The sequence below is a fragment of the Lissotriton vulgaris genome, chromosome 1_1 (genome assembly GCF_964263255.1).
Source record: "Lissotriton vulgaris chromosome 1_1, aLisVul1.2, whole genome shotgun sequence".
NCBI lineage: Eukaryota > Metazoa > Chordata > Amphibia > Caudata > Salamandridae > Lissotriton > Lissotriton vulgaris.
In genome coordinates, this window is record NC_141685.1 from 675,112,490 (window position 1) to 675,139,211 (window position 26,722).

General features: G+C 46.6%; 1 protein-coding gene across 1 annotated transcript; it reads left to right on the plus strand.

The window, feature by feature from the left end:
• Positions 1-26,722, plus strand: LOC147747643 (uncharacterized). Its single transcript, XM_086925798.1, has 2 exons — positions 1-1,985; positions 26,683-26,722. Exons 1-2 carry the CDS (start codon positions 13-15, stop codon positions 26,720-26,722), a joined length of 2,013 nt encoding a protein of 670 aa, XP_086781924.1. The 5' UTR covers positions 1-12.

Below are 26,722 nucleotides of genomic sequence, written 5' to 3' on the forward strand. Positions count from 1 at the left end.
GACCATGGCTCAATGGCGAATGACACGTCTGGGGATTCTTCCCCGACTCCGCCGGATTCATCTGATTCGGAGGTGGGTTCAGTGGCCCCCAGAAAGAGATCTAGGAAGGTGAAGCACACCCAAAAGGCGGACGATGGTCAGGTACCCAGGAATCTTCTTTTTAACCCAAACAATATTGTGCACCCTCGGTCCACTGAGTGGATACCGTGCCCTGAGGTGGCACAATATGTGAGCAACAACCTGCGTCAGGGTTTCGATAATGGAGTGAGGGCCACGTTGCGCTCCGAATGCCCCAGGCCATCCTTGACAGGGAAGGTGGCTGACACACCGGATTTAGATCCCACAATGGCGGCGTTTATGCGCAAGTTTGCGAAGGATCCAAAGAAGGGGCTGGATAGAGCATGGAGAGGTGTCCAGGACAAAATGTTGGATGTCGCCGGTCCCCTAACAAAGATTCTGGACGCGGCAGTGATAGCCAAGGATAGGAATGTGCCGCTGAATGTGTCGGAGGTTCTGGAATGGGCACAGCGTGCCATGTGCTTTTTAGGTAATGCCAATGTGGCCGTGTCTACAGAGCGGAGGCGCTCTTTTCTTATGAGACTTGACTCCCAGCTGGCGGAGATGGCCCCTTCCGAACCTGGTGTCCTAGCTAATGGTATGCTATTCGGAGACAAATTTGTCAGGGAGATGGGCAAATATGTTGCCACCTTCTCCGCATTAGACAGGGCCCAGTCCAACATCAAGAGGGTTCTCCATGGTGGTGTTTTTGATAGGGCCGGACGCCCAAGAGGTCGAGGGTCCGGCCGAGGTTATGCACAGACCTCACGTGGAGCAGAGCAGAGAGGCAGAGGTAATCGACGCCCCAACTTCTACCCCTCCCGTGATAGAGGAGGTCGTGGCAAGGGGCAAAGAGGAGACTATTGTGGACAACAGGCGAACTCAGGAGACTACTCCTACTCAGGTACGACTTCTATGCCCATCAGAGCATATGGTGGGGGGCAGACTGTCACTTTTTCTCCACAGGTGGCGCCAACTTACGAACGACCCTTGGGTGTTACAAACGATACAGGGTTTCCACATAGAATTTTATGCCTCCCCGATGCAGCGGCGGAGACCAGGTCCACTGTGTTTTTCCCAAGCAGAGCAGAGTTTCATCGATGCGGAGATATGCTCCTTGATCCAGAAGGGGGCGATTGTGGAATCCTCCCCACACGAGCTAGGCTTCGTCAGCACCGTCTTTGTGGTCCCGAAGAAGGACCAAGGGTATCGACTGGTGTTGAATCTCAAGGAGTTCAATGGCTGGGTCGTTTATCGACACTTCAAAATGGAGGGGATACACCTCCTGAGAGATATACTATTGGAACAGGATTGGATGGTGCGTCTGGATTTAAAAGACGCCTATTTAGCAGTGGCCATCTATCCCCCACACAGGCGGTTCCTGCAGTTTCAATGGCGCGATCGGTGGTTCGAATTTTCCGCCATGCCCTTTGGACTGTCGTCCGCCCCATGGTGTTTCACCAAGCTGATGAAACCCATCGTGCAGACGTTGAGGGAACGGGGTGTTCGCCTCATTATTTACCTCGACGACATCTTGATCTTAGGTCAGTCACCGAAGGTGGTGTCGCTCCATCTGTCATGGACGATCCACCTCCTTCAGGACTTGGGCTTTCTCCTGAACATACAGAAGTCGATCTTGCAGCTTTCTCAGGTGATGGAGTTCCTGGGTTTCCAGGTGGACTCGGTGAAAGCTCAATTACTCTTGCCCCTCAAGAAGAGGGTGGCGGTGAGGAAGGAGTTGAGGAGAGCGCTTGTCTCTCCGACAATCTCGTTGAGGACGTTGGCACGCCTGGTGGGGCTTCTGGCTTCTTCGATCCAGGCGATCTTTCCGGGTCCTTTGCATTACAGGGCCCTGCAGCGTTTGAAGGCCTTGCATTTGCGCAAGGGACTGACCTATGCCCAACAGATTTCTCTTTCTGCGGAGGCACGTACGGAGATAAACTGGTGGTTAGAGCATATGGATGCGTGGAACGGCAGAGCCATTTTCGCGGCCACCCCGGAAGTGGTGATAGAGTCGGATGCCAGCCGGTGGGGCTGGGGAGCCCGTTGCGGCTCGGTGGAGACCGGGGGCCGGTGGTCCCGCGAGGAGTTGAGTCTCCACATCAACTGTCTGGAACTCCTGGCAGGTTCTTTTGCGATCCGCACTCTGTCCCCTCAGGGAGTTTCGTGTTGTATTCTCCTCCGCATGGACAATGTGTCCGCGGTACGCTACATAAATCGCCTGGGAGGCACCAGGTCGCGTCTCCTAGCGGAGATAGCCAAGGACTTTTGGCATTATTGCCTGGCCCATCAAATTTCGGTGACGGCGGAGTATATTCCGGGGTCTGCCAACGTGACGGCGGATTGGAACTCTCGATACTTGAGAGATGCGAGCGATTGGAGACTGCACCCTCGAATCTTCGGGGCATTGAACCACAAATGGGGTCCGTGTGTGGTAGACCTTTTTGCCTCTCGGCTCAACAGGCAACTTCCCCAGTTTTACAGCTGGCGCCCGGATCCCTTGGCGATCAGCTCGGACGCCTTCCTTCAATCGTGGACGACGGGCATTCTGTATGCGTTTCCTCCTTTTATCATGATCCCGAGAGTTCTGGCTCAGGTTCGGAGGCAGAAAGCGGAATTGGTCTTGGTCTCACCGTGCTGGAAAGCGCAAGCGTGGTTCCCGGTGGCAATGAGTCTCACCTGTGCAGCGCCGGTGCAAATTTCGACGTTCCCGGATCTTCTCACGGACCCGGTGGGTCTTCCCCACCCGCTGGTCCTTCAGAATCAGTTGTCCCTCATGGCGTGGAGACTTTCCGGCGACGTTGGCAAATGCCGGGAGTTTCAGAGGACACTCTCTTTTTCCTATCTCAGGCATGGGCACCTTCCACCCACAAGCGATATGAGTCAGCTTGGAGACGATGGGTTGGTTGGTGTAACGAACGGCAGGGGGATCCGATGGGATCCGATATTACTGTCATAGCGAATTTCTTATCGGAACTGGCGCGGTCTGGTCTGGCTTATCGCACAGTGAATAACTTCCGATCGGCGATCTCCGCGGGGCACCCGCATGTTGACGGTAAGCCCGTTGGGGAACACCCTTTGGTGTGCAGAGTAGTCAGGGGAGTCCGCTTAGTGAAGCCCCCTCAACCCAGGTATACTGAACTCTGGGACGTGTCAGTGGTCCTACGTTTTTTGGCGGCCTGGCCGGCTAATGAGGGTCTGTCTCGCAAACAGCTCTCAGCTAAACTTACACTTCTCCTCTGCCTGGTCTCATGCAGGCGAGTGTCGGATATTCGGGCCTTGGATTTATCAGGTAGAGTATTCACTCCCACGGGAGTTTCTTTTACGATCTCTAGGCGTACAAAAACGCATACAAAATGTATTGCATATCCTGCATTTCCTCATCACAGTAAATTATGTGTGGTCAAATGTTTGAAGGTATATGAGGATTGTACTAGGGAATTTAGAACTGGTTTTGGTCAACTGTTGATTTCATTACAGAAACCTTTCCGCCCAGTCACCAGTGCAACTCTGGCCAGGTGGGTTACCTGGTTGTTGGGCCTGGCGGGTATTGATACCTCTATATTTGGGGCTCATTCTGTGAGAGGGGCTATGGCCTCAAAATCCTTTGGTGCCGGCTCCCGGCTTCAAGATATCATGACTGCGGCAGATTGGTCTTCTGATTCCACCTTTAAAGTGTTTTATCATAAGCCTATTGTGGATGTGGCCTCGGTGGTGGTGGATAAACTTTAAACTAGCATAATCTGAGCCTCCGTGGACTGACATAGAATGAAAAATTGTCTAGCAGACGCGACAAAGAATTTTCAATTCTATTAAGGACACGGAGGCGAGGATTATCCCACCCGGGCTTGCAGGATTGTACTTCATGCAATGTTATATGGTTGATGAATTCTTGTACCCACCCGAATGATTGTTATTGGCTTGTTGTCTTTCCAAGTTTGGGAATGGCCATTACGACTTATGTTCTTGTTTCAGGAGATCAGCACAAGCAGACATGAGGTGAACAGTCTATGCTCTGGAAATCTGTGACGTGGTGCAGGAGATGCCTTCCTCGACGATGGATGCGATGGTTGCCACGTTGGCCTCCGGTCTTGTTGGACTGATGATGTGTCGCAAAGAAAGAGGAGGTCGTATTGATAAACATGGACAGATATACAGTGGACTTGATAGTGATTGGTGCATACTGTTGGAGGGGGTTGTCCTTCCGGGGTCATGCATAATTGAGTGGGTAGTTCACGGGTAGTGCTGCACAGTCGCCTTTTAAGGACGTCTTTACTGCCAGCATGGTTTCCCCGTCTATGTATTTTTCTGAACGCTTTTTTGTGGCTACGGAAGATGGTTTAGTTGCTTCCGCTGTGGCTGTATTAGTCAATGAATTCCCTACAACGTGAACACCATCACGTTGATGACTCAGAGTGTGTATCACGTGAGTCTTTTGTAGTTCTTTCTGTAAAAGAACTACCTGTTTCCAAAGCATTTTATGCTTGATTGTGGCACCTGTGTCATCTTTGTAATCATTTTGAATCCAGCTCTGCAACTTATTATTGTAAGAGTTGACGCAAAAATGTGAATCGCACACGATTAGTGTCGGGAATTCACGTCCTGCATTTTCAAGCGCCATCTTTAAAGATCTGATTTCAGCTCGCTGAGCCGAACAGTTTCTCAGTGATTCAGTTTTTGTTATTTTCGGTCTGAATTTACCGCACAGCCAGCGACCTTTAACATTTGCGCAGGCTGCATCGTAGGATTTATTTTCTACATTGTAATGCTGTACAAATCTGTCTATGTAGATTATACAGGAGTACTGTTCAAGGGGCAGAATTTCGATTGGCAGAGGATATTCTTTTTCATAAGTTAAATCATTCAGTTTTTTCATGTGCGGGACGAAATAGTATTTCACGTCTTCCACAGCAAGAGAATTTTCCCACTGTATCCATTTCGGATCCAGTGACACTGTAGGCAGGTTTACTGAGCTGAATAGCGCCTCGAAGGCAGATTCTGCTGTGAGGACAGTGATCCTTTTGCCGTGTGCTAGTTCTCGTTCATTCGCTATTGCAGTTTGTACTGCTTTCACAGTATTTTCTGTGAGACTGAATGTTTTTCCTGCTTGTGTGTACAAGTGAGATTTGTAAGCTATTGGTACCGTTTCTCCCTCATTAGAGGTCAGGTACGTGAATCTGCATCTTCCTGGGATGATTCGGATTACAAGGTTTCGTGTATTGTCACGTGTATCTAATTTTGTTTTTGCTAACATGTCTGTTTGAAATGATCTCAAACTTTCTGTGTGTTTTTGAGTCCAGTTGATTGGTTTAAAATCAGGTTTAATTAATTCGTTGAGAGGTTTAACCCTCTCCGCATAATTTAGAATGTAAGTTCGTCCGAAATTCAGGAAGCCTAGAATTGATTGTAAGTTCTTCAGCGTTTTAGGTGCTTGGAGTACAGCGCACTTCTCTAAGAAGTTGTCCGCTAGGCTTTTTCCTTCACTTGATAATTTGTATCCTAGAAATAGTACTGTCAGATGGGCAATTCTTGACTTTTTAAAGTTGAATTTGTAACCCTCTGCAGCGAACCCAAGTATAATGGTGTTCACCCTTTTCAAGTGAGTCTCCAAGTCGTCATCTGTTAGGTAGATGTCATCGACGTAAGATAATGCCTCATCATCATATATTTTTAGTAACTATGTTATTCTGGCTGAGAATAGTCCTGGGCTGTTCTTGAATCCCCGTGGGAGCCTACAGAAATTTTTCTGTGACCCCATTACTGAGAAAGCAGTCAAGTATCTTCTTTCTGGTGCTATATTTTGACAAAAGAAACCATTAGATATGTCTAATGTCGTTTTATATTTTTTACGAACTATGTTATTCATTAGTGCAGCACTATGCGAATTTTGTACTGCAAATGTTTTGCAACATGAGTTAAGGTGTCTGTAGTCCAAGATTAGACGATATGAATCGTCCGGTTTGGAGACAGGAAACAAAGGATTGTTCATTTGAGAGGTGCATGTTTCAATCACCCCCTGGTATTCAAGTTGATCTAAAATCTCCCTGACTTGTTTTTTAGCTTCTTGCTTAATTGGATACTGCCTTTGTGCAGTCGTTTGACTTTTTAACTGGATTTTGTGAGGAGGAGAGTCCTCATCCCATCCTACATGATTTTTATATAGTGCTGGTGCCTGGGCCACTGCCCATTTCCTTGCGTATATATATTTAGTGTGAATCGGAATGCGATTCGAGAAGGCAGGCATAATCATTTCTTCGCCACGAGAAAACTCCCTGACAAACTCCGGGGGCCAATCTTTTTCAGCTAACAGGATGTCATAGCCTTTTGAGAGGTTATCCCAAAATAGGCCCCTTATTTTCCTAGTCTTATCTCCCTCTATACGCAATGTTATTTCGTATATCTTATGAGGTTCGCTAACTCTGGTGTCGGCAGTTTCTACTTGAATGTATTCATTCGTGTCCACTGTCTCCAGATGACTCATCAGGATCTTGCGAGCTATGGTGATTTCTGCTGCACTGTCTAACATTGTCTGTGCCCACTCCCCGTTTTTCAGCTGTGTCCTCAGTATTCTCGGCATGTTCGATTACTCTAATACTGGCTACCTTACTTCTTTGAAATTGTGATTTTTTACTTTGAGCAGGTTCCTAGTCTTTGGACTTGGTGTGCTCTCCTGGGTCCTCTTCTTTCTGATTTCTGCGAAAAAGATCGAGAGGGTCGTGTATCAATACTTTGATATCTATCAGGCTTCTTCAAGTTATCCCTATTTCTAAGGTTATATCTTTTCTCAGAGGGCTCCCTCTGGGGAGACTGGTGTTCTCGAGTCGGAGTCCTTTCCCTCCGTCGAGGAGACCTTCCTCTGGACTGGAAAACTTTTTCCTTGGGAGTGGATTGTTTATTTCCATCCCAGTTCTTTTTCGGAGTGTTTGAAATATTTTTAATAAATAATTTTTCAGGATTTTCGAGTAGTTGGGGTTTTACTGGTTTCCCACCCAAGCTGTCTCTACCTAATTCTTCATAAAATTTTTCTATAATTCTGGCAAGCTCAATTGGTTGATCTGTTATATGTGGAGAAGTGTGGCTCAGGGGTTAGAGGCGGCAGACCCGGAAGCTGAGATCGGCCCTGGACCAGGGTTCAATTCCCCGCCTCGGCGGGTCTTGGGCTAAAAATTCCATGGACTCGATAATTCTCGCTCCGGTGCCTTCTCGACTCACGGGTTCACACTCTGCGACTCTGGGCAATAGCTTGCTTAATCTCCACAACGGCCCCTCGCGGCGGGATGCCTGGCTTTCACCTTGTGGATACACCTGCCGGGGTTATCTCACAGGGGAATACCAGGACGGGTTCCCTAAGCAAGTGCCGGGAAACCCACTGCGGGTAGCTGTGCGCTATATAAGCTCAAATACATTTACATTATATCTGTTTCCTTCAACTTCTGGCGGATCGCCACAGATGCTGCTTCTCCTTTTATATTGGCTAGTAATATAGCCGAGACCTGCTTGAAGTCTTTCAGTAATTTCATACCAAGAGTTAAAGCAGGTTCTGGACTGTATTCATTCTGAATCTGTTTTAGCACATCTGGTATTACCGCCATTGACGGAACACCATGTGTTTTTGTGTAAATGGAAGCAAAGACTGTACCCCAAGTGTCACAGTCCTCCACGTGTGGTGCGACCCCATTGGTAGGCAGATGGTCAGAATTCTGTTTCTCAATAGGGGTAGTATTCAGAAATACTGCCTCTATTTGAGTAATTTTCTGCGCTAACCAGAAAGGAATTTGTTCCCGTTTTATGGGTGTTTTACCAAGACATGATTGTATGTTCTGTGGTGTAATTTTATTTGTGTTCCCCTGATGAGGGGTCAGCTGTGGGGCATTAACAGCTGTTTGGACTGTTGCAGTCCGCATTACATATTGGACTGTCTATGTATTTTAATTAATGTTTTTAGCTGTGCTAAAAGTTCTTCTTTCGAGATTTTTGCAATGTCCGGGTATGGTGTGTAGCTGGCTAGAACCGGCCACGTTGCTCCTGGTCTACCTAGTGGACCGAGCCTGGTAATATGATCATTGTGTTTTAGGGCGCTTTTAAACCAGAGCAAATGCTCTTGGTATTTTAATGGGATTTCAATCTCCTCAAAAGGAGCATACTCTTCCGGAGTTTTCTCTATTTTGTAATAGTGGAACTCGTGTGTTGCAGCGTTTGCCGCTGGAAATTTTATCCATGAATAGAATACCTCTGTCTGCCGATATTCGTGTGCCTCTATCACGAAGACGACTGTGCCACCTTGTGTGGTCAGTCCGTTTTCTATAAGTTTTAACGTTATAGTTTTTCTTATGTTGACCGGGATGATTATCACACCCGGTTCATTAATTTCATCGGGACCCTGCTGAGTCGCATTTACTGCGGCATCAGTGGTTCCGTTGTTACCGCCTTCTCCTGGCATTTTACTGTCAGGAAGGTCTTTTGTTGCAGATCAGGTTTCAAGGAGACAAAGATTAGGTGCACAATATTTTGGAACACTGTATCTTTCAACGTTGAATAAACCAGAGCTTTACATAGGAATCTCTTCCTACTAAGTTCGGGCGGATTTTAACCTTTCACCCACTTCAGACGTCTATTGGAGTATTTACGGGAGAAAGGGTCTGTGTGAAAAAGCACGACTGAGTTACTCTAACGTCTTGCGTTAGTTTTATCGCCTTACCAAACGTTGGGCGCCATGTAGTGTAGTTCCTATTTTCCCTATAGGCCCTGCGCATTGGAATAACATAAACAGCAGTTTAGACGTAGAAGTGCGTTCTTCCAGGTCTCTACTGCCTATGCTAAACTTAATTGGGTTTGTACCAACTAGCTCAGAGGTCACTGGAAACTTTCTTGACTGAATAGGAAGTGATCAGCTCCCCTGGCTCAGACAAGAAGGGATTCAGTTTTCCAACAACCGCATAAACATGACAACTTTGCTCCTTAGAATAAGAGTTAATCTCTAGAGTCGTGTGAAACAATAGACAGCTATTTCACTCAGTCAGTTGTGCAATATTACTTTCACCAAGATGCAGAGAATAGAGAGACGGGCGTTTTCAATAAAAGGTATTATTTATTGAACAGTCTTTCTTCTCATGCAAGAGAAATGAATTGCCACAACTGCAAGACTTGTTATTATAAAAAGTGCGTACAGTAAAAGGAGGATTGCGGAATAATACTGTAAAGCATTGATATGGTTTCTTAGCCATACAATGGTTGAAATGAATAAAATATATACATTCCTATATACATTTAGCTAACGTACTCAACTGGTGCTTCTAACTACGCCTACCCCAGTGTACCTGACCGAAGCCTAATACGTGGAAGGGAGTAAGTAGCAGTTTAAGTTAAGTTGGTTTTGCCAAGAGTTTGCTGCAAGAATTCTCTCTAAGGGTTTAGTCAACACTGTACCTCTGGAATAGAATGTTGGAGGTCTTGTATCTCCTCTCAGGACTCGATATCCCAGTTACCCGAAGGGGTAGGCTGGAAACGCCGGAGCTGGATTTTCTCGGCAGGAGAAAAGACAGCGTCTTTCTCAGCGCGTCAAGGAGGAGGAAGGGCAGTGTCCGTGGGCTTCTCGCATCTGCTGGGCTTTGCAAGGGACAGCTGTTCTGCTCCTGTATTCTCTATCACCACCGCTGTGTTTGCTTGAGGCAACGTTGGTATTATTTATACCTGGAAGGTGCCTTGTTTGACGTAGGTTTTTGGACATAAGACGTCAATAAAGATGTCACTAAGAACCGGTCGTTCTTACAGAGCTCATTAGAGTTCTATTATTAATCAAAACATAGCAAGCGGGGCTTTCCCAGGTTGCTGGGGGTTTTATCTGTTGAAAGAACTTGGTGTGTAATCTAGGAATCTAAGATAGTGGCTTCTGCTGTGTCATCTACTGGAGGATTGCGGAATAATACTGTGAAAGCATTGATATGGTTTCTTAGCCATACAATGGTTAAAATGAATAAAATATATACATTCATATATACATTTAGCTAACGTACTCAACTGGTGCTTCTAACTACGCCTACCCCAGTGTACCTGCCCTAAGCTAATACGTGGAAGGGAGTAAGTAAGTAGCAGTTTAAGTTAAGTTGGTTTTGCCAAGAGTTTGCTGCAAGAATTCTCTCTAAGGGTTTAGTCAACACTGTATCTCTGGAATAGAATGTTGGAGGTCTTGTATCTCCTCTCAGGACTCGATATATCAGTTACCCGCAAGGGTAGGCTGGAAACGCCGGAGCTGGATTTTCTCGGCAGGAGAAAAGACAGCGTCTTTCTCAGTGCGTCAAGGAGGAGGAGGGGCAGCGTCCGTGGGCTTCTCGCATCTGCTGGGCTCTGCAAGGGACAGCTGTTCTGCTCCTGTATTCTCTATCACCACCGCTGTGTTTGCTTAAGGCAACGTTGTTATTATTCATACCTGGAAGGTGCCTTGTTTGACGTAAGTTTTTGGTCATAAGACGTCAATAAAGATGTCACTAAGAACCAGTCGTTCTTACAGTGCTCATTAGAGTTCTATTATTAATCAAAACATAGCAAGCGGGGCTTTCCCAGGTTGCTGGGGGTTTTATCTGTTGAAAGAACTCGGTGTGTAATCTAGGAATCTAAGATAGGGGCTTCTGCTGTGTCATCTACTGTAATGAGCTGCAGAGGCGAGGTTCTGAAATATGGCTCTGATCGTTTATGCCAGAGACGAGTTTCTGAAATATGGCTCTGATCGTTTATGCCATTATAGGGGTATGGATGGATTATAGCCGTATTGGGGCATAAGGTAACAATATTGATCGGGGTCCTAGATTAGAACACGACAATCCTAACATAAATTGGTCTTGTATGCGTTCCTCAAGTGCACCTTCAAATTTGCAAATTGGCGGCCCCTGAGGAGGCTGCGCCAAAGGAAGAGTAGCCAATGGAAGAGGAGCTGGCTGTGGAGGAATCGCAGGTGGCAAAGCAACCGGAAGTTGCGCAACTACAACTGGTAGTGGTGGTGCCGTAGCATCCTGTGCATAAGGGGGTGGCGAACTCAATAGATGCGACTTTAAAGGATCTTTCGCAAGATCTTTCTTCTCTTCTTGCTTTAAGTTACAAAACTGGGTAGCACTTATCTACCGCTAACTTCCTAACCCTAAGCATCTGTTCGCTCTCTTGCTCTTCCTCATTATCCCTAAACGCTATAGCAGCTTGCACCATTGACAAACCTCGTTCTCTTTTATTCTTCTTTGCTAATTTAATTTCTTTCTGTTTGGCTTCTTTTCACCATATGCGGAAAGAGTCAAACATTGCCGGCCGGGCTTTCTTCTTGAACAGTTTAACTTCGAGATTATCTAAAATCTCTGCTTCAAAGCTACCATAACGGGGCCACTATAGGACACTGTCTTTCTTCGTATATTTTACTCAAATGTCATTATATCCGATGGGGTCCACTCCATGTTTTACGTATAGCTCATAGGTCGGAGTTCCAATTGGAGGAACCGGACACGAATCCTCCAACCGGGAATCCCTAAAACAACCACAACCAAATATCTTTCCAAGTCTGCTAAGACCAGGCATCTTCGCTCACTAGTCTAGCTTCAAACTTCAAGGGAAATCTCAAAAACGATAATCTCGCGAATACACGAGTCCCTTGGCTTTGGGACCTGCAGGTACCAAATCAAAGCGATCCTCGAAGGGATACCAAAACAAACTAAGGACTGGGAGATGCTCCACTCATACTTAACTGAAATGTCGATGGCGTCACCAGAAGACCCGTCTATCGTGTCGCTCTACAAATCGTCTATGGCTCCAAGACAGGGCGATAGTCAGGGCAGCAGTCCTTCGTAGCCGTCGGAAAGCGGGGAACCTCGCAGCAAAGACTTTCCGACCACGGCGACATACAGGGGTCGATGAAGTGGCAGGCCTTCCTCCAGAATTTCCACACAAAGCTCTCCACGATCTTCAGGCTTGGACCGGTACCGCTGAAGTCGCTCAAGTTGGGCACCAACTGAAGAACCGGGTTTTAGAACCCAGCAGCGCCAGGGAAAACGCTCGAAGTCTTCAGATTCCCCTGCCTCGGCAAACAGAGACACGGGACACTTCTTGATGACGTCAAAGACCAAAGTTTATTGGCTGCAACCAGGAACAGAGGTCTACGAAGCACAACACGGGTGGTTCGCTAGAGACTGCACAATTTCAATGAGCGGAGCATGGTCTTTTATGCCAAAAATCACATTCCAAAGTAGCATCGGTTACACACAAACTGGCCAATGGTAATGTAACATTTCAAAGGTAGCGCATGATGACAATCCCATTTTCCCTTGTCCAGCCCACCAGAAATGACCAAGCAAATTCCAATATCCTGTTCGATCAGGCCGGACAAACCCATCATAAAACCTTAACCCAAATCAGTGATTAAGTTGTAAAGGAAGGAGCAGAAACAGATTGGAAGCAAGATAGAAAATTGGGTGCAGTGTACTATAAACTTCGGCATGTCCTGCTCTTTGATCTTTATCTGACCAGCTGCTTAACAAGGAAACTGGCTCAGCGAGGTCAGCCTCGGGCAAGGGAGTCAGTTCGGCCAGGTCATTCAGAAGTCAGCTAAGGTGTACGTGTCCCAAGGACTCGCTCGGCCGCAGTCATCGGCCTATGTGAGGGCAACCACACAAAATGGCTGCCGTACACAAAATGGCACTCGAGGGTTCAAACGGAATCCCTGAATACGTAGTGTTCTCATTGATCGATTAAGAGGAAAACACTCGTCCACACCGCACTCGTGATTTGTGGTCCGCTGACACCAAAATTGTCTATTTCCGACGACCTTTATAGAACAGGTTCGGAACCACCAAACCACAGACCCTCAAACTACGGAACTACAGTAGAGGCTAATTTGCGCAAACGAGTCACATACATCTCAACAGAATTTTTAGGTTGTTGTACACGCTTCCCAAAATGGTACCGTTCTAAAATTGTGCTGACTTTGGGAAGATAGTGTTTATCTAGTTTTTTAAGACATATTTCGAATTCGTTGAGACTGTCGGTTTCAGTGTTGATGAGATCTGGTAAATGTTCAAAAACGTCTTGTCCTTCAGTACCCAGACAGTGTAAAAGTAAAGCTGACTTCCTCTCAGCACTTTGGCACACTCTAGGGTAATTGAGATCAACTTTCTTTAATTCAGACCAGCGAATAGATGGTTCACCTGGATTAGACAAGAAGAAAGGTGGTGGAGTGACGTTTTGCATTTTTAGAGGTGTGCTTGTCACCGAAGATAGTGAAAGCACTTCAATGGGAAGGGAGCTAATCACAGAATTATTATTTCAAAGAAAATGTAGGCTTGATGAACTACTGGTGGTCGTAAAAATCTAATAATTGAATGAAAATTGAGCTGTGCCTGTGAGGCACTGAAATGAAGGTAAAGTAGATAACAATACACAATAAACAGCGGTGTCAATCAATTTGAAGAGTAATCAGATTAAATATAAAGCTGTGCCTGCCAGTGAGAAAATAGAAAGCAGGCTGTCAACATAGGCAGGTTTTGTAAAAGGAAATAATTGTGCCTACCAGCGAACTTCTGTGGAGGCTGAATGTTAAGCTGTGCCTGCCAGCGCGAGATAAAAGAAGAAGGCTGTTAAGCTGTGCCTACCAGCGAAGTGGAGAGTAGAGAGTAGGTGGTAAACTGGGCTGTGCCTGTCAGCGAAGAACAAACTGCAGGCAAAACGGAGAAATCAGGAAGAAGCGCTCTCTGGGACCATGCAACTTGTAGCTTCGTAGGTTGCTAGGCAACACCTGACACAGCAGAAAGAGGCTCACAGAGCTTTGCGTCATGTGTTTAAGGGCAGAAATTGAAGTCACGTGCAAGCTGCAGGCAAGACAGAGTTCAGGAAGAAGCGTTGACTCAGTTCACACAACCTGTAGCCTTCCAGGTTGCTAGGCAACACTCACGAAGTGGAATGAGACTCGCAGGGCGTTGCATCATTTGTTGATAGGAAGGAGGTTTAGTCACATGGAAATGGAGGTCGCGCTGTGATTGGATGATGCAGAAATTAGCCTGTAGATCAGCGCGAGACAGATGGTGCGGGCTGCGCATTCAATTCCAGTAACAAATAAGGGGAAAAATGTTAGCGATCAAAATGTTCATGGAAGTACATGTAGCTGATCACGCAGTATTTCAAATAGAAGCAGTGTGTTATCTGTTTATTCAGTAAGCTTGCAGAAGGAGCGTAGCGGGTAGGAGGGGTAAACAGCAAAGAGACCACTAATTTAGCTTGGGAAAGAGCGCACAGTATGTAAATAACGCTAAAATGACCTTGTTAATTTGAAGAGTGGTCTTGAAGTAGGCTGAATACCGTAGTGTGTTAGGACGTCTGCAGAGGGTTATAGACGCAGGGCAGCATAGTTGAACATAGTGGGTCCGTTTCAAGATTGTCGGCAGTGTCATAAAGATGGTACACTGGATAAGGTTGAAAGGAGATGATTTATTGAAGGAACATCAAGCATCTTCAGTAATAACGTCCTATCCACACAGCGTCATCTGGAACGGACTAGTGAGAGTTCAGATTACATTCAAACACGATGAAAGCTATGGAATGTACAAACCCATTTGAGTGAAGCATACCGAACAAGATGACACACAGGTCATTACACCCTGCCTAAAGAAGTCCGTGGAAAATGCATGGGATTTTTTTATTTTGGGACCCCCCCGCCCCCTTTTTTTTGGCTTCCGCTCGACAGATTACCCAAAAACTTTCCATGCACATTCTAGGCAAGAAGCAGTACTTTTGTTGGAAAGTTTTGTGGAGATTCACCAAACGGTGGCCAAGTTATTAGTATCACCAAAAACACATTTCCTATGGACATTATGTCCGAACTATAAAAGAAACTACTAGCAGGTGCCACTAGGTAGTTGTAGTTAGGACCTAATTTCCATAGAAAAAGCGTTTTTTGCTTTGCTAATAACTTAGGTGCAGTTTTACGAATCTTCATGAAATTTTCAAAACTAGTTTGCCACTTCCTTTTAGCTGCCTGGAAAGTGTCTGAATGATTAATCAAGTGGGCATGAGATAAGGAGGAGGCTCTAAAAACGAGTTTTCTCATGCAATTTCCCATAGGGATTTTAAACACGACTACAGTCGGAACTGCTGAACGGAGTAAATCTTATTTGGCAGAAAGCTAGATCTTGGTCCAGAAAGAGTGCTTTTTATAATTTGATGTAAATCCGTTCCATAGTTTTGGAGGTATTAAAGAAAAAAGATTATGTATTTAGAGACATAAATTTACCACAATGGATCTGTGGATCCACACGCCAACAGTAATGCCCTGATTAACTTTTGGCGACATGAGAGAAAAGTTGCGGCCGGCATTCTGTGAATCAGTACAAGGTTCCTATAGAGGGGTAAAAAGTATAAATAGTATATAAGGTGTCAAGAAAGAAGTATCCTGACCTCATGGGCTTGATAGAGGGGTTTGCGAAGGACCACTCATGGACAAGAAATTGCCCAAAAACATTTTATTTTTTGCGCACGAAGGTCCGGGAATGAATCTGCTGTGGACCTGCAGATCCAGACCCCAATTAAAAACACACACATACAACCACTCAGACATAGATCGATAAACCCATTCACACCCATACACTCACACACACCTAGTCACTGAAACATCCACTCACAGACCCAGATAACCACTCACACACTCATTCACATAACCACACAGGCACTCACATAGCCACGTACATACCCATACAGCCACTTACACACTCACTCAAAGACCCAGCCACTTACACAATCACACTCACAACCACACACACACACACCCCTATAGCAAAACTACTGACACCCCACTCGCAAATCGCTGAGATCAACACAGCTACTTATACACCCACTCATACACCCACCCACCACACACTCATGCGCCCACTTATACACCCAAACAACTACTCACACACCAATACAGACACTGGAAAACCCAGTCACACATCCATACAGCTACTCACACACCCTCTCACTCACTGATACGGATACTCACACAACCAGTTAGAGACCCAGAAAACCATACACACACACACATTTACACACTCATACAGCCACTCACACACCCAAACATCCATACAGCTACACAGACATCCATACAGTCACTAATACATCCACTCAGACACCCAGAAAACCACTCACACATCCACTCAGACACCCATACGGCCAAACACACTCCCAGTCAGAGACCCAAAAACCACTCGCACACCCATTTACACACTCATACATCCACTCACATACCCACCTACAGACCCAGACCCACTCATACATCCACTAACAGACCCACATAGGCACTCACACACCCACTGACGCATGCACACACACCTATGTACACACTCATACAACTAGTGACACACCAACTCGAAGACCCACACAGCCACTTACACACCTAAAGTCCCCTGGGTTGGCTGCCTTTGGGGGGGTTTGCCACAAGGACTGGCCACAGGCCAGGAATTGTGCCCAACCCCTGTGTGCAGTGCGAGGTTGGTTGCATGGAGGCCCTGTGTCAACCCCTCCCTCTGCGTATGGCCAAAGTCCATGTGCTGCATGCTTGGAGTTTGCTGCATGTGTGGTGTTAGCCATAAGTCCTGGCCGCAGGCCAAGCCCTGTGGCCAATTCCACACTGCTCACTGCCTAAGGTCTTGATTAAAATATGGTAATTAAATATTTCTTTACTTTAAAAATCCCTAGAAATTCACTGACGAAAACCAAAGGTTATAGGGACCTTACGGAATTATTTGTGTTTTTAAAATTTGCAACTCGCATTTCTTGCACTCACTGATCTAATCGCCACACTCATCTGATTGTTGTGCAGTAGCCGCATTTCGGGTTGTTTGTTCGTTCTCCCTCTGATTAGCAAGGGGGAGGACACCACTTCCTGTTTAGAATTTGCTTGGCAGTTAGCGCTCTAGCAGCTGGGTCTCTCGGGGCTATTTAGCCCTCGCCCCTTGGTGAGCGCGTAGTGGAGCCGAAGCTACGCCGAAGAGTAGCCAAAGAGTAGCCCGTCTGCGCCCGTCCGCGACAGGACGGGGCCAGGGGCAACTCACTCTGTTCATTTCTCTTCTAACTATCATGGCCTCTTCAGAAGACACACGTCTCAGGTACACTCCTCAATCTTTATTAGCTCTTCGACCTCAGGGGCTACAGAGATGCGCCTGCGATAACTGGCCATGTCCAGAAGGTCCCTTTTCGTGTCTATTATGCAGATTTCAAGCCACTCCCAATACTATTATTCCTGGGCTCACAAAGGCTACTAAAACAGAAACAAAAGGCTGGAAAAGCTTTCTTTTAAATGTTCGATCACTCCCGCGACATTGCGTCGAGATATGGGACACTATCCAGAGCCTCAAACCGGAAGTATGTTTCCTTACGGAAACTTGGCTAAAGCCACATACTGTCCCATCTATAACTCTGGGAATTCCCCTAGGATACAAAATTCTGAGACAGGACCGCCCGAAAAAAATAGGTGGCGGAACCGCCATTATATACAAAGAAAGCCTTCACATTACAGTGATAGAACAAACTATATTACCTTCTATGGAAATAATGATCTTTAAAATAAACACAGGAACTAAGGACCACTGGAAAGGTGCTCTAGTGTACCGGCCCCCTGGCCCTAATGCTGGCTTCTCACTAACCCTAACCGAAATACTAGCTCCACACATGAGGGCCAAAGAAAATTTTATTTTACTGGGGGATTTTAATTTTCATGCTGATGTATCAGAAGACTCTGACACAAAGCTCCTTTTAGCTGACCTTGCTCTTTTAGGTTTTCATCTGCGTAACTGCGGCCCCACCCATAGGGGAGGCCACACTTTGGATTTAATCTTCACTAATCACCCTTCTATACACTGTCACCCCCCCAAATCCATAAACTGGTCTGATCATAGTATGCTGGAATTCTCCTTCTTACAGCTAGCTAAACCTTCTGATCCTCCTGCTACTCTGAGCATTAAACGGAGATCATGGCATAAAATCACCCCGGACACATTCGAGTCTGGAGAGAGCCAACTGTCTCTGACTCTGACAATACTGAGTCAGCTCTAGCCAAACTTAACAATACACTCCTGGATGCCATAAACCTTTTAGCCCCTCAAAAACTAGTTAAACAACCCTCGACCACCAAAAAAGAGACATGGTACACTGAAACATTAAAACTAGAGAAACAAAGGTGTAGAAAGTTGGAAAAACTATGGAGGAAGAATCTTTCCAGCGCTAGTAAGGAGCTTTACCAGCAGGCAATATCCACCTATTATAAAAATATAAAAAAGGCAAGAAAAACCTGCCTAATATCTCAGCTTGATGAAGCTGGCAACTCGACCAGAGAACTATATAAAATTCTCCAAACCTTTACTAACCCTTCGGTATGTGAAAGCCCCGACACATTCTCTCAAGAGCTGTGTGATAATATTTCCCAATTCTTTGAGGATAAGATTGACGCTATTTACAATAAAATTTTGGCCAAACACCCTAATAATACTGAGGACTCTAGTGTCACTTGCATAAAGACTCACACAGACACCTTTCTTGACATCCCTGAAGCCACTGAGAGTGATATATTATCACTACTAAACAACATGAAAACTGGCTCCCCCTTGACCTTCTCCCTGCCAGATTGATGAACAACCTGAGCGTGACACTATGCCCAATCATCCGTAAAATCCTGAACCTCTCTTTTAAAGAAGGAAAACTCCCTCAGCAATGGAAAGAGGCAGTAGTGAATCCTATACGTAAAAACTCCACCTCTCCTTGGACGGAACTCTCCAATCTCCGCCCCATCTCTCTTCTGCCCCTCCTGAGCAAACTGGCTGAGAAACATGTCAACACCCAGGTCTCCAGTTTCATAGGGCGACAGGGGGCCTGGATCACTCACAATCTGGGTTCAGGCCCAACTACAGCACCGAATCAGCACTCCTCTCCGTGACCAATAACATCAAGATGTCACAGGATAGAGGAGGCTCGATGATTCTGGTGCTGTTAGACCTGTCGGCCGCTTTTGATACTGTGTCCCATAAAATTCTTCTGAGCCGCTTGCAGGGAGTGGGCATTGGAGGACAGGCCCTTTCCTGGTTGGAGAGCTTCCTCTCCGGGCGCTCACAATCTGTCAGCCTGGGCCCCTTTCGTTCCATCTCAAGGACGCTCACAAACGGGGTGCCACAGGACTCATGCCTAAGCCCCACATTGTTCAATGTGTATGTGGCCCCCCTTGCTGAAATTGTGAGGAAATATGGATTCACACCGGTGTCCTACGCCGATGACACCCAACTTCTCTACCCTTTCCACTCCCTTAACTCTAATGTTAGGGAAAACTTTGCTGAAGGTATGAGGATTGTTTCTAATTGGATGGCTTCCAACTGCCTATAATGCAATGTCGGGAAGACGGAGGTAATGCTCTTTGGGAAAGCTACTATACTCTGGTCCCCCGACTGGTGGCCTCTGGACTTAGGACCAGTGCCCTCCCCAAAATTGACTGTAAAAAATCTGGGTGTGAAGTTAAACCAAAATCTAACTTTAAAGGAGCACGCAAATGTGATCGCTGGAGCGTGCTTCCGCACCATTGGCCTGCTGAGGCGAGTCTTCCCTCTCTTGCCGGATACCTATAGAAAGACCCTGGTACAGGCCCTAGTGATAAGTCAATTAGACTATTGTAATGGGCTCCTGATATTAGCTAACGAGGATGCCATAAATCGGCTACAGGTGGTCCAGAATACAGCGGCAAGACTGATTCTGAACGCCCCCACAAGAACCCCTTCCAAGCCCCTACTGAGAGAACTCCATTGGCTCCCAATACGGCAACGTGTCAAATTTAAAATCTGTTGCACCGTCCATAAGTGCCTGTTTGGAAATGGCCCCAATTATTTGACCCAAAAGTTACAACTTAATAAACCAGATCGATCTCTGCGTTCAAGCAATCAACTGCTACTAAAACCCCCTCTTATTAAAAAGACCAGACAAGGTGGCCGCGCTCTTTCCCTTGTGGGGCCGACCCTGTGGAATAACCTGCCCTTCAGTCTCAGACAAATCTCCAACCATCTATCCTTTAGGAAAATGCTTAAAACCAACCTGTTCCTAGAGGAATAACTGGCCCTAGTTTAGCTACCAAGACTCTAGCTCATCTGAAAAGCTCATCTCTCACTATCCTGGCGAGCAAAGCGCGGAGATACCTCGACCGGGGTCGATTCTTGCGCTATACAAGAAATTAAATAAATAAATAAAATAAATAATAGCAAAAAAACCAAAGGTTACAGCAACGCTATTGCTAGGCTCTGATTTTACACATATAAAACCATAGAAATTCAGCAGTTATAGTTATCCCAAGGAACTTTCAGTCATGCCCTAAGGAAACTATAACTTGCTCCCGAGCCATGCACTTCTAATTACCCCGCATATTACATCAGTCATGCCATTTGCAAAGACATCATTGATAATATCCCTGTAACATTTGATACATTTATTGATGAGAAAACTGCCTGGCGGGGGGGGCAAGTTATAGTTACCCTAGGGCACTAATTATAGTTTCTTGAGATCACTAGAACTGCAGAATTTATGGGGTTTTATGTGTGCAATATCTGAACCTAACTATAACACCCCTGTGATCTTTTGCTTTTAGTGCATTTCTAAGGTTTTTTAAATTTTATTTTCTAACTATAACATCAGTGAAACCTTTTTTTCCAGTAAATATATATATGTATTGGAGAGAGAGGTGTGGCCCTGTGTCTTCTGTGTTATGATGTAAAGTACACAAGAATACTAATTCATGGAGAGTAAAGCAAGTATAAAACCTTTTTGAGACCCACTAGGAATGAGTAATAAAAATAAAAAAAATATATACATTAGGAATAGGGATTTCCTAATAGTGAACTGGAGAAAATTACAATTTGGAAATCGCTATTCCCAATATTAGTCTGGCCCTTAGTTCCCATAATAGTTTCTAAATTGTATTGTTGTTAGACACGGTTATCTTTCTTTTTCTAATGTTTGTTTACATTTTGACAAACACAAATGAACACAGCATTCAGAATGGCTATTTATTGCAAAAATATAAACTTTAAATATTACTGCTATGTCTTTATTCACCACAACTTTTTAATCCAACCTGGCAATACTGAAACATGTTAATATTGTGTTAACACAACCAATCCCTTCCAGTTACTTAGATTCAGCCATGTGCTACTTTTTACATCACTTATACAAAACTTCATATTCATGGTATATTATAATTAGGGCACCCGGTTTTATGGTATTTATTTTTTTATCAATTCCATCTGTATTTATCCAGATTTATTTTTTGCCCATCTTAGTGGTATGTATCTATATTTATTTTGTGTTCCAAGAATAAATGTAGCTGTAAAATGGTACATTTCCACGTTTATATAATTCTTCGATGTGCATTCAAACATGGACGCCTATCAATTTTAGCAAAATAAGCAGCCACGTATAACAATAGACTACACTTACAGGTACATATTAGTATCATACTACAAATATATGTTAACATATGCCTGTATTTAAGGAAATCTCATCCTGTATTTTAACCCTCAATGCGTTCTGCCTGCTCAGCAATTGCCTAGAATTCATGAAAGACAGCATTGAGAGTTTCTCACAAGAAGCACCATTTTCAGTATTTTTCAGCTTTTAAAAATAAATACAGACAGGAAACACATTGTTTTCTGTCTCTATCTGTAAAAACAGAAACCCGGAAGCCTTGATTATAATAGAATTTGCATCAGCCATCTTTCGGATCACTCTAGATACTTTGGATTTTACCTTGCAGGGGAGTTCCTGTCATTTCCAGTTTTCTGTTGCCAGCAAACATTTAAACTTTTCACCAAAGCTTTAATATCGATTCACTATTATGGTTCCTGTTCATTAAAGATTTTTCTTCCTGGTCGAAATTACAGTTGCTGTGCTATGCACCTTATGCAACACAAACTGGAGTGGTATAAAAGGTAGAGGAACGGTCTCTGAGCTGACACAGAAGTAGTTTGTAGAGACATGGGAATGTAGCCAGACAATTTCTTTTATATTGCTGTAGAGGAAGATTACAGCCTGACAGCCATCACGAATTGCGCAAGCTATTATTCTGATAACCAGCCTACCACTTTGGTATGGGAGGAAACTCCCCTCTGAGGCTTCTTGGATGGTGGTAACTGTTCCATAGATACAGAGCCCAATGATCTGGAATAGGAATATTTTTCCAGAAACAGGGTACCCTGCTAGATCCTATCTTGGTTTCATAATGTATCCACCGTCCTAGAAAAAGCAATAGGCATATTTGTACTTTTGAATTCTGTTACCTGACTAGTGTTGCTGAATGTTTTTTAAATGAGAAGCTGGCAATCCGCCAAGCACCTGCACTTCCAGGTCCACATCAAACCCAAGACCACCCTCAGAGGCACCCTCATCTACAGACCCCCGGGACCACGCACAAATTTCAGCGAAGACATCGCCGACTTCATCAGCCCGCACGCCCTCCCCTCCGTTGACTACATCCTCCTCGGGGACCTCAACTTCCACCTGGAGAACAACAACAACTGCAACACCACCACCCTGCTGGACAACCTCGCAAACCTGGGACTAAAGCAGCTGGTCACCACCCCCACCCACTACGCCGGTCACACACTGGACCCCGTCTTCTCATCCAGCAAGGACATCGTCTTCAACTACGCCACCGGACTCCACTGGACGGACCACAGCTGCCTCCACTTCAGCTTCAGAAGGACCACGATCCACCACCACCAGCAGCAGGTTGCACGCAGAAGCTGGAACAAGATCACAGCCGACCAGCTCGCGACCTCTCTGAGCATGAACCCCCCTACCAGCGCAACGAACCCAAGCCAGGCGGCCACCAACTTCACAAAGTGGATCAGCAACTGCGCAGACGACCTTGTCCCTCTGAAGACCCCGCCTAGCAGACCCGGCAGCAAGAAAGCCCCTTGGTTCACCGAAGAACTCAAGAGCTCCAAGAAGAACTGCCGAGCCCTCGAGAAAACCTGGCGCAGAGACCCAACACCGGACAACATGACTGCCCTCAAGCTCGCCACCCGAAAACACCACCAACTCATCCACGCCACCAAGAAAACCGCATTCAAGGAATGACTGGACAACAACGCACACAACAGCAAGGAACTCTTCAACATCGTTAAAGAGCTCTCCAACCCCAACGCCAGAAACAACGACATCACCCCGTCGCAAGACCTCTGCAACTCCCTCGCCTCCTACTTCCACAACAAGATCGCGGACATCCACAACAGCTTCAGCACTCAACCAACGCACGCCACGACCGAACCACCGCCCCCCACCACCACCCTCCGCGCCTGGACCCCGATCAGCACCGAAGACACCGTCCGCACAATGAACTCCATCCACTCCGGATCTCCTACCGACCCCTGCCATCACCACGTTTGCAACAAGGCCGACACTGTCATCGCACCCCACCTGCGGGACATCATCAACACCTCCTTCGACACCGCTACCTTCCCGGAGAGCTGGAAGCACGCCAAACTCAGCGCTCTACTAAAGAAGCCATCAGCCGACCCCACCGACCTCAAGAACTACCGCCCCATCTCGCTGCTCCCGTTTCCTGCAAAAGTCATCGAGAAGACCGTCAACAAGCAGCTGGCCGCCTTCCTCGAGACGAACGGATCCCTCGACCCCTCGCAGTCTGGCTTCCGGGCCAACCACAGCACCGAGACCGCCCTGATCGCAGCCACCGATGACATCCGAGCACTGCTTGACAGCGGAGAAACAGCAGCCCTCATCCTCCTAGACCTCTCCACGGCCTTCGACACTATCTGCCACCGTACACTAGTGCAGCGACTCAGCAACGTCGGAATCCAGGAGAAGGCACTGAAGTGGATCACCTCCTTCCTCGCCGGAAGGACACAGAGAGTCCGCCTCCCCCCGTTCAGGTCTGAAGCCACCGAAGTCATCTGCGGCGTTCAAGGCTCCTCGCTCAGTCCAACCCTCTTCAACGTCTACATGGGCCCCCTCGCAGACATCGCACGCCAGCACAACCTCAACATCATCTCCTACGCCGACGACACCCAGCTGATTCTCTCCCTCACCAACGACCCCGCCACCGCCAGAGCCAACCTGCACGAAGGGATGAAAGAGGTAGCCGAATGGATGAAGAACAGCCGCCTAAAACTGAACTCGGACAAGACGGAAGTCCTCATCCTGAGATACTCACCCTCCGCCTGGGACGACTCCTGGTGGCCCCCCGCCCTTGGCAGCGCACCCAAACCAACAGACCACGCACGCAACCTGGGCTTCATCCTGGACTCCTCGCTCTCCATGACCAGACAAGTCAACGCCGTCTCCTCGTCATGCTTCAACAACCTGCGCATGCTACGTAAGATCTTCCGGTGGATCCCCACCGAGACCAGGAAGACGGTCACCCTGGCCCTCGTCACCAGCCGCCTGGACTACGGCAACTCCCTCTACGCCGGAACCACTGCCAAACTCCAGAAGAGACTCCAGCGGATCCAGAACGCCTCAGCATGTCTCATCCTGGACATCCCCCGTCGCAGCCACATCTCCGGACACCTGAGAGACCTGCACTGGCTCCCGGTCAACAAGAGAATCACCTTCCGACTCCTCACCCACGCACACAAAGCCCTACACAACCAAGGCCCAGGATACCTCAACAGCCGCCTCAACTTCTACGCTCCCAAACGCCAGCTTCGATCGACCGGCCACGCCCTCGAAGCCGTACCCCGCATCCAAAGAGCCACCACAGGGGGACGGTCCTTCTCTTACCTCGCCACCAAGACATGGAACTCCCTCCCGACCCACCTCCGCCTGACCCAGGACCACCTCGCCTTCAGGAAGCATCTCAAGACCTGGCTGTTCGAGCAGTAGCGGACCCCCTCCCCTAGCACCTTGAGACCCTCTGGGTGAGTAGTGCGCTATATAAATGCATTGATTGATTGATTGATTGATCTACAAGGTAGAGAGCCTTGTGACGAACTGACCAGTACCAAGGAGTCGGTGTTGTAGAGCGGAAGATGATGCACGGAAAGAGTGTATTTCCCACCTGACTAGTCTACCTCGGATAAAGGTTCCACAAAGATTTCACTTCCTTTCTCTGGAGTCTTCGCCATGAATGCGCATTCCATAAACCATTTCTCCTGTGACTCTGAGAGCTGTCATGCACTATGTCTAATGTGACATTTCAAATTGTAAAAACAGAATAGTGGTCTGTGTAGTTAAAGACAGGCAAGCACTGGTGTCATTTATTTTCGATAATTTAATTCCAGACAGAGAAAAGGGGGTGCCAGATAAACAGAGAGAAGGATAAATAAAAAGAAAAGGGATTGCGAAAGAGGACAAAACTAGCAGAGGGCAATGGAAAAAAGAGACAGGTGGAAAGGGGAGAGAGGAATAACAAATTGCTTACCTTTGATATTGCTCTTTCTACTGAATACTCTAACTGCAGATTCCTCAAATTAGGATATCCCACAGGCGCCAGACTGGATACTGAAACTTTTCCTAGCTGTGCTCCTGCATGCCGCTAGGTAGTGTAATGAGGCTCCGGAATGACTTTATTCTGCACTGGAAGTGATAGAGGGGAGCCGTATACAAGTGCCATCCCTTCACGCAGAAGAGTTTCTTGCCTGATATTATATCCAGCTCTGACACAATGCACACATCAATTGGAGGTGCCAGTGTCAATATCTAATGTGGGACCTATTTAGGTGGTAAAAAGAGACCACTCCAAAAATCGGGGAGGTGGAAAGGCAGTGAGGAATCTGCAGTTAGAGCATACACCAGAAAGTGTGTTGCCGATGGTATGAAACTTGTTCTTCTGATGTATACAAATTGCAGATCCCTCACCTCAGAATCAATCAATCAATCAATCAAATTAAGTTTATAGAGCTCCCGGTTGCACTAGCTAGTGCTTCCCCGCGCTGCGACAAGATTCCGTACCAAGCCAGCGTGACAAGAAAGAAATCAGACAATGGAGTTATCAGATGGAAAAAGCCACATCTTGAGCTTTTTCCGAAAGGTCATCTCCGATAATTCCAGCCGGAGCCCCATTGGGAGCCTGTTCCAGTAAGAAGCCGCTACAAAACTAAAGGAGCGTCCGGCCATCCTGGCTCTTCTGATGATTGGTATGCATACCTGGCCTGTTCTGCTAGATCTTAAACCTCACGTGGGAACGTAAGGAGATCATATAGATAGGAGGGGCCCTTCTTCTGCAGAACACAGTGACTGATACACATAGCTTTAAACAGGACACGTTTGCTCATCTGAAGCCAGTGCAGAGCAGCAGGAGCCTTGCTGGATGAAGCTCTCTTCGGGAGCATTAAAACAAGACGTGCAGCCGCATTCTGGATGTGCTAGAGTCTCTGAACACACTTGATATTAGCTCCTAGATATAAAACATTCCCATAGCACATCTAGGGTCTTCCGGAGCGTGCGTAAGATTCCCACACAGCTTCCCATCCCTCGCCTGGTTTGGGTCTCAAAGTACAATTTGGTGTCCAGCCATATTCCCAAGTTCTTCACCAGATCCTTATGGGAGGGGGCCTGGCCCAATGTTTGGGGCCACCAGACAGAGGACCAGATCGAGGTGGCCTTGCCTATGACTAAAACCTCTGTTTTATTGCCATTTAGTTTCAGGCAATTAGAGGCCATCCAGGACGCCAACTCTTGA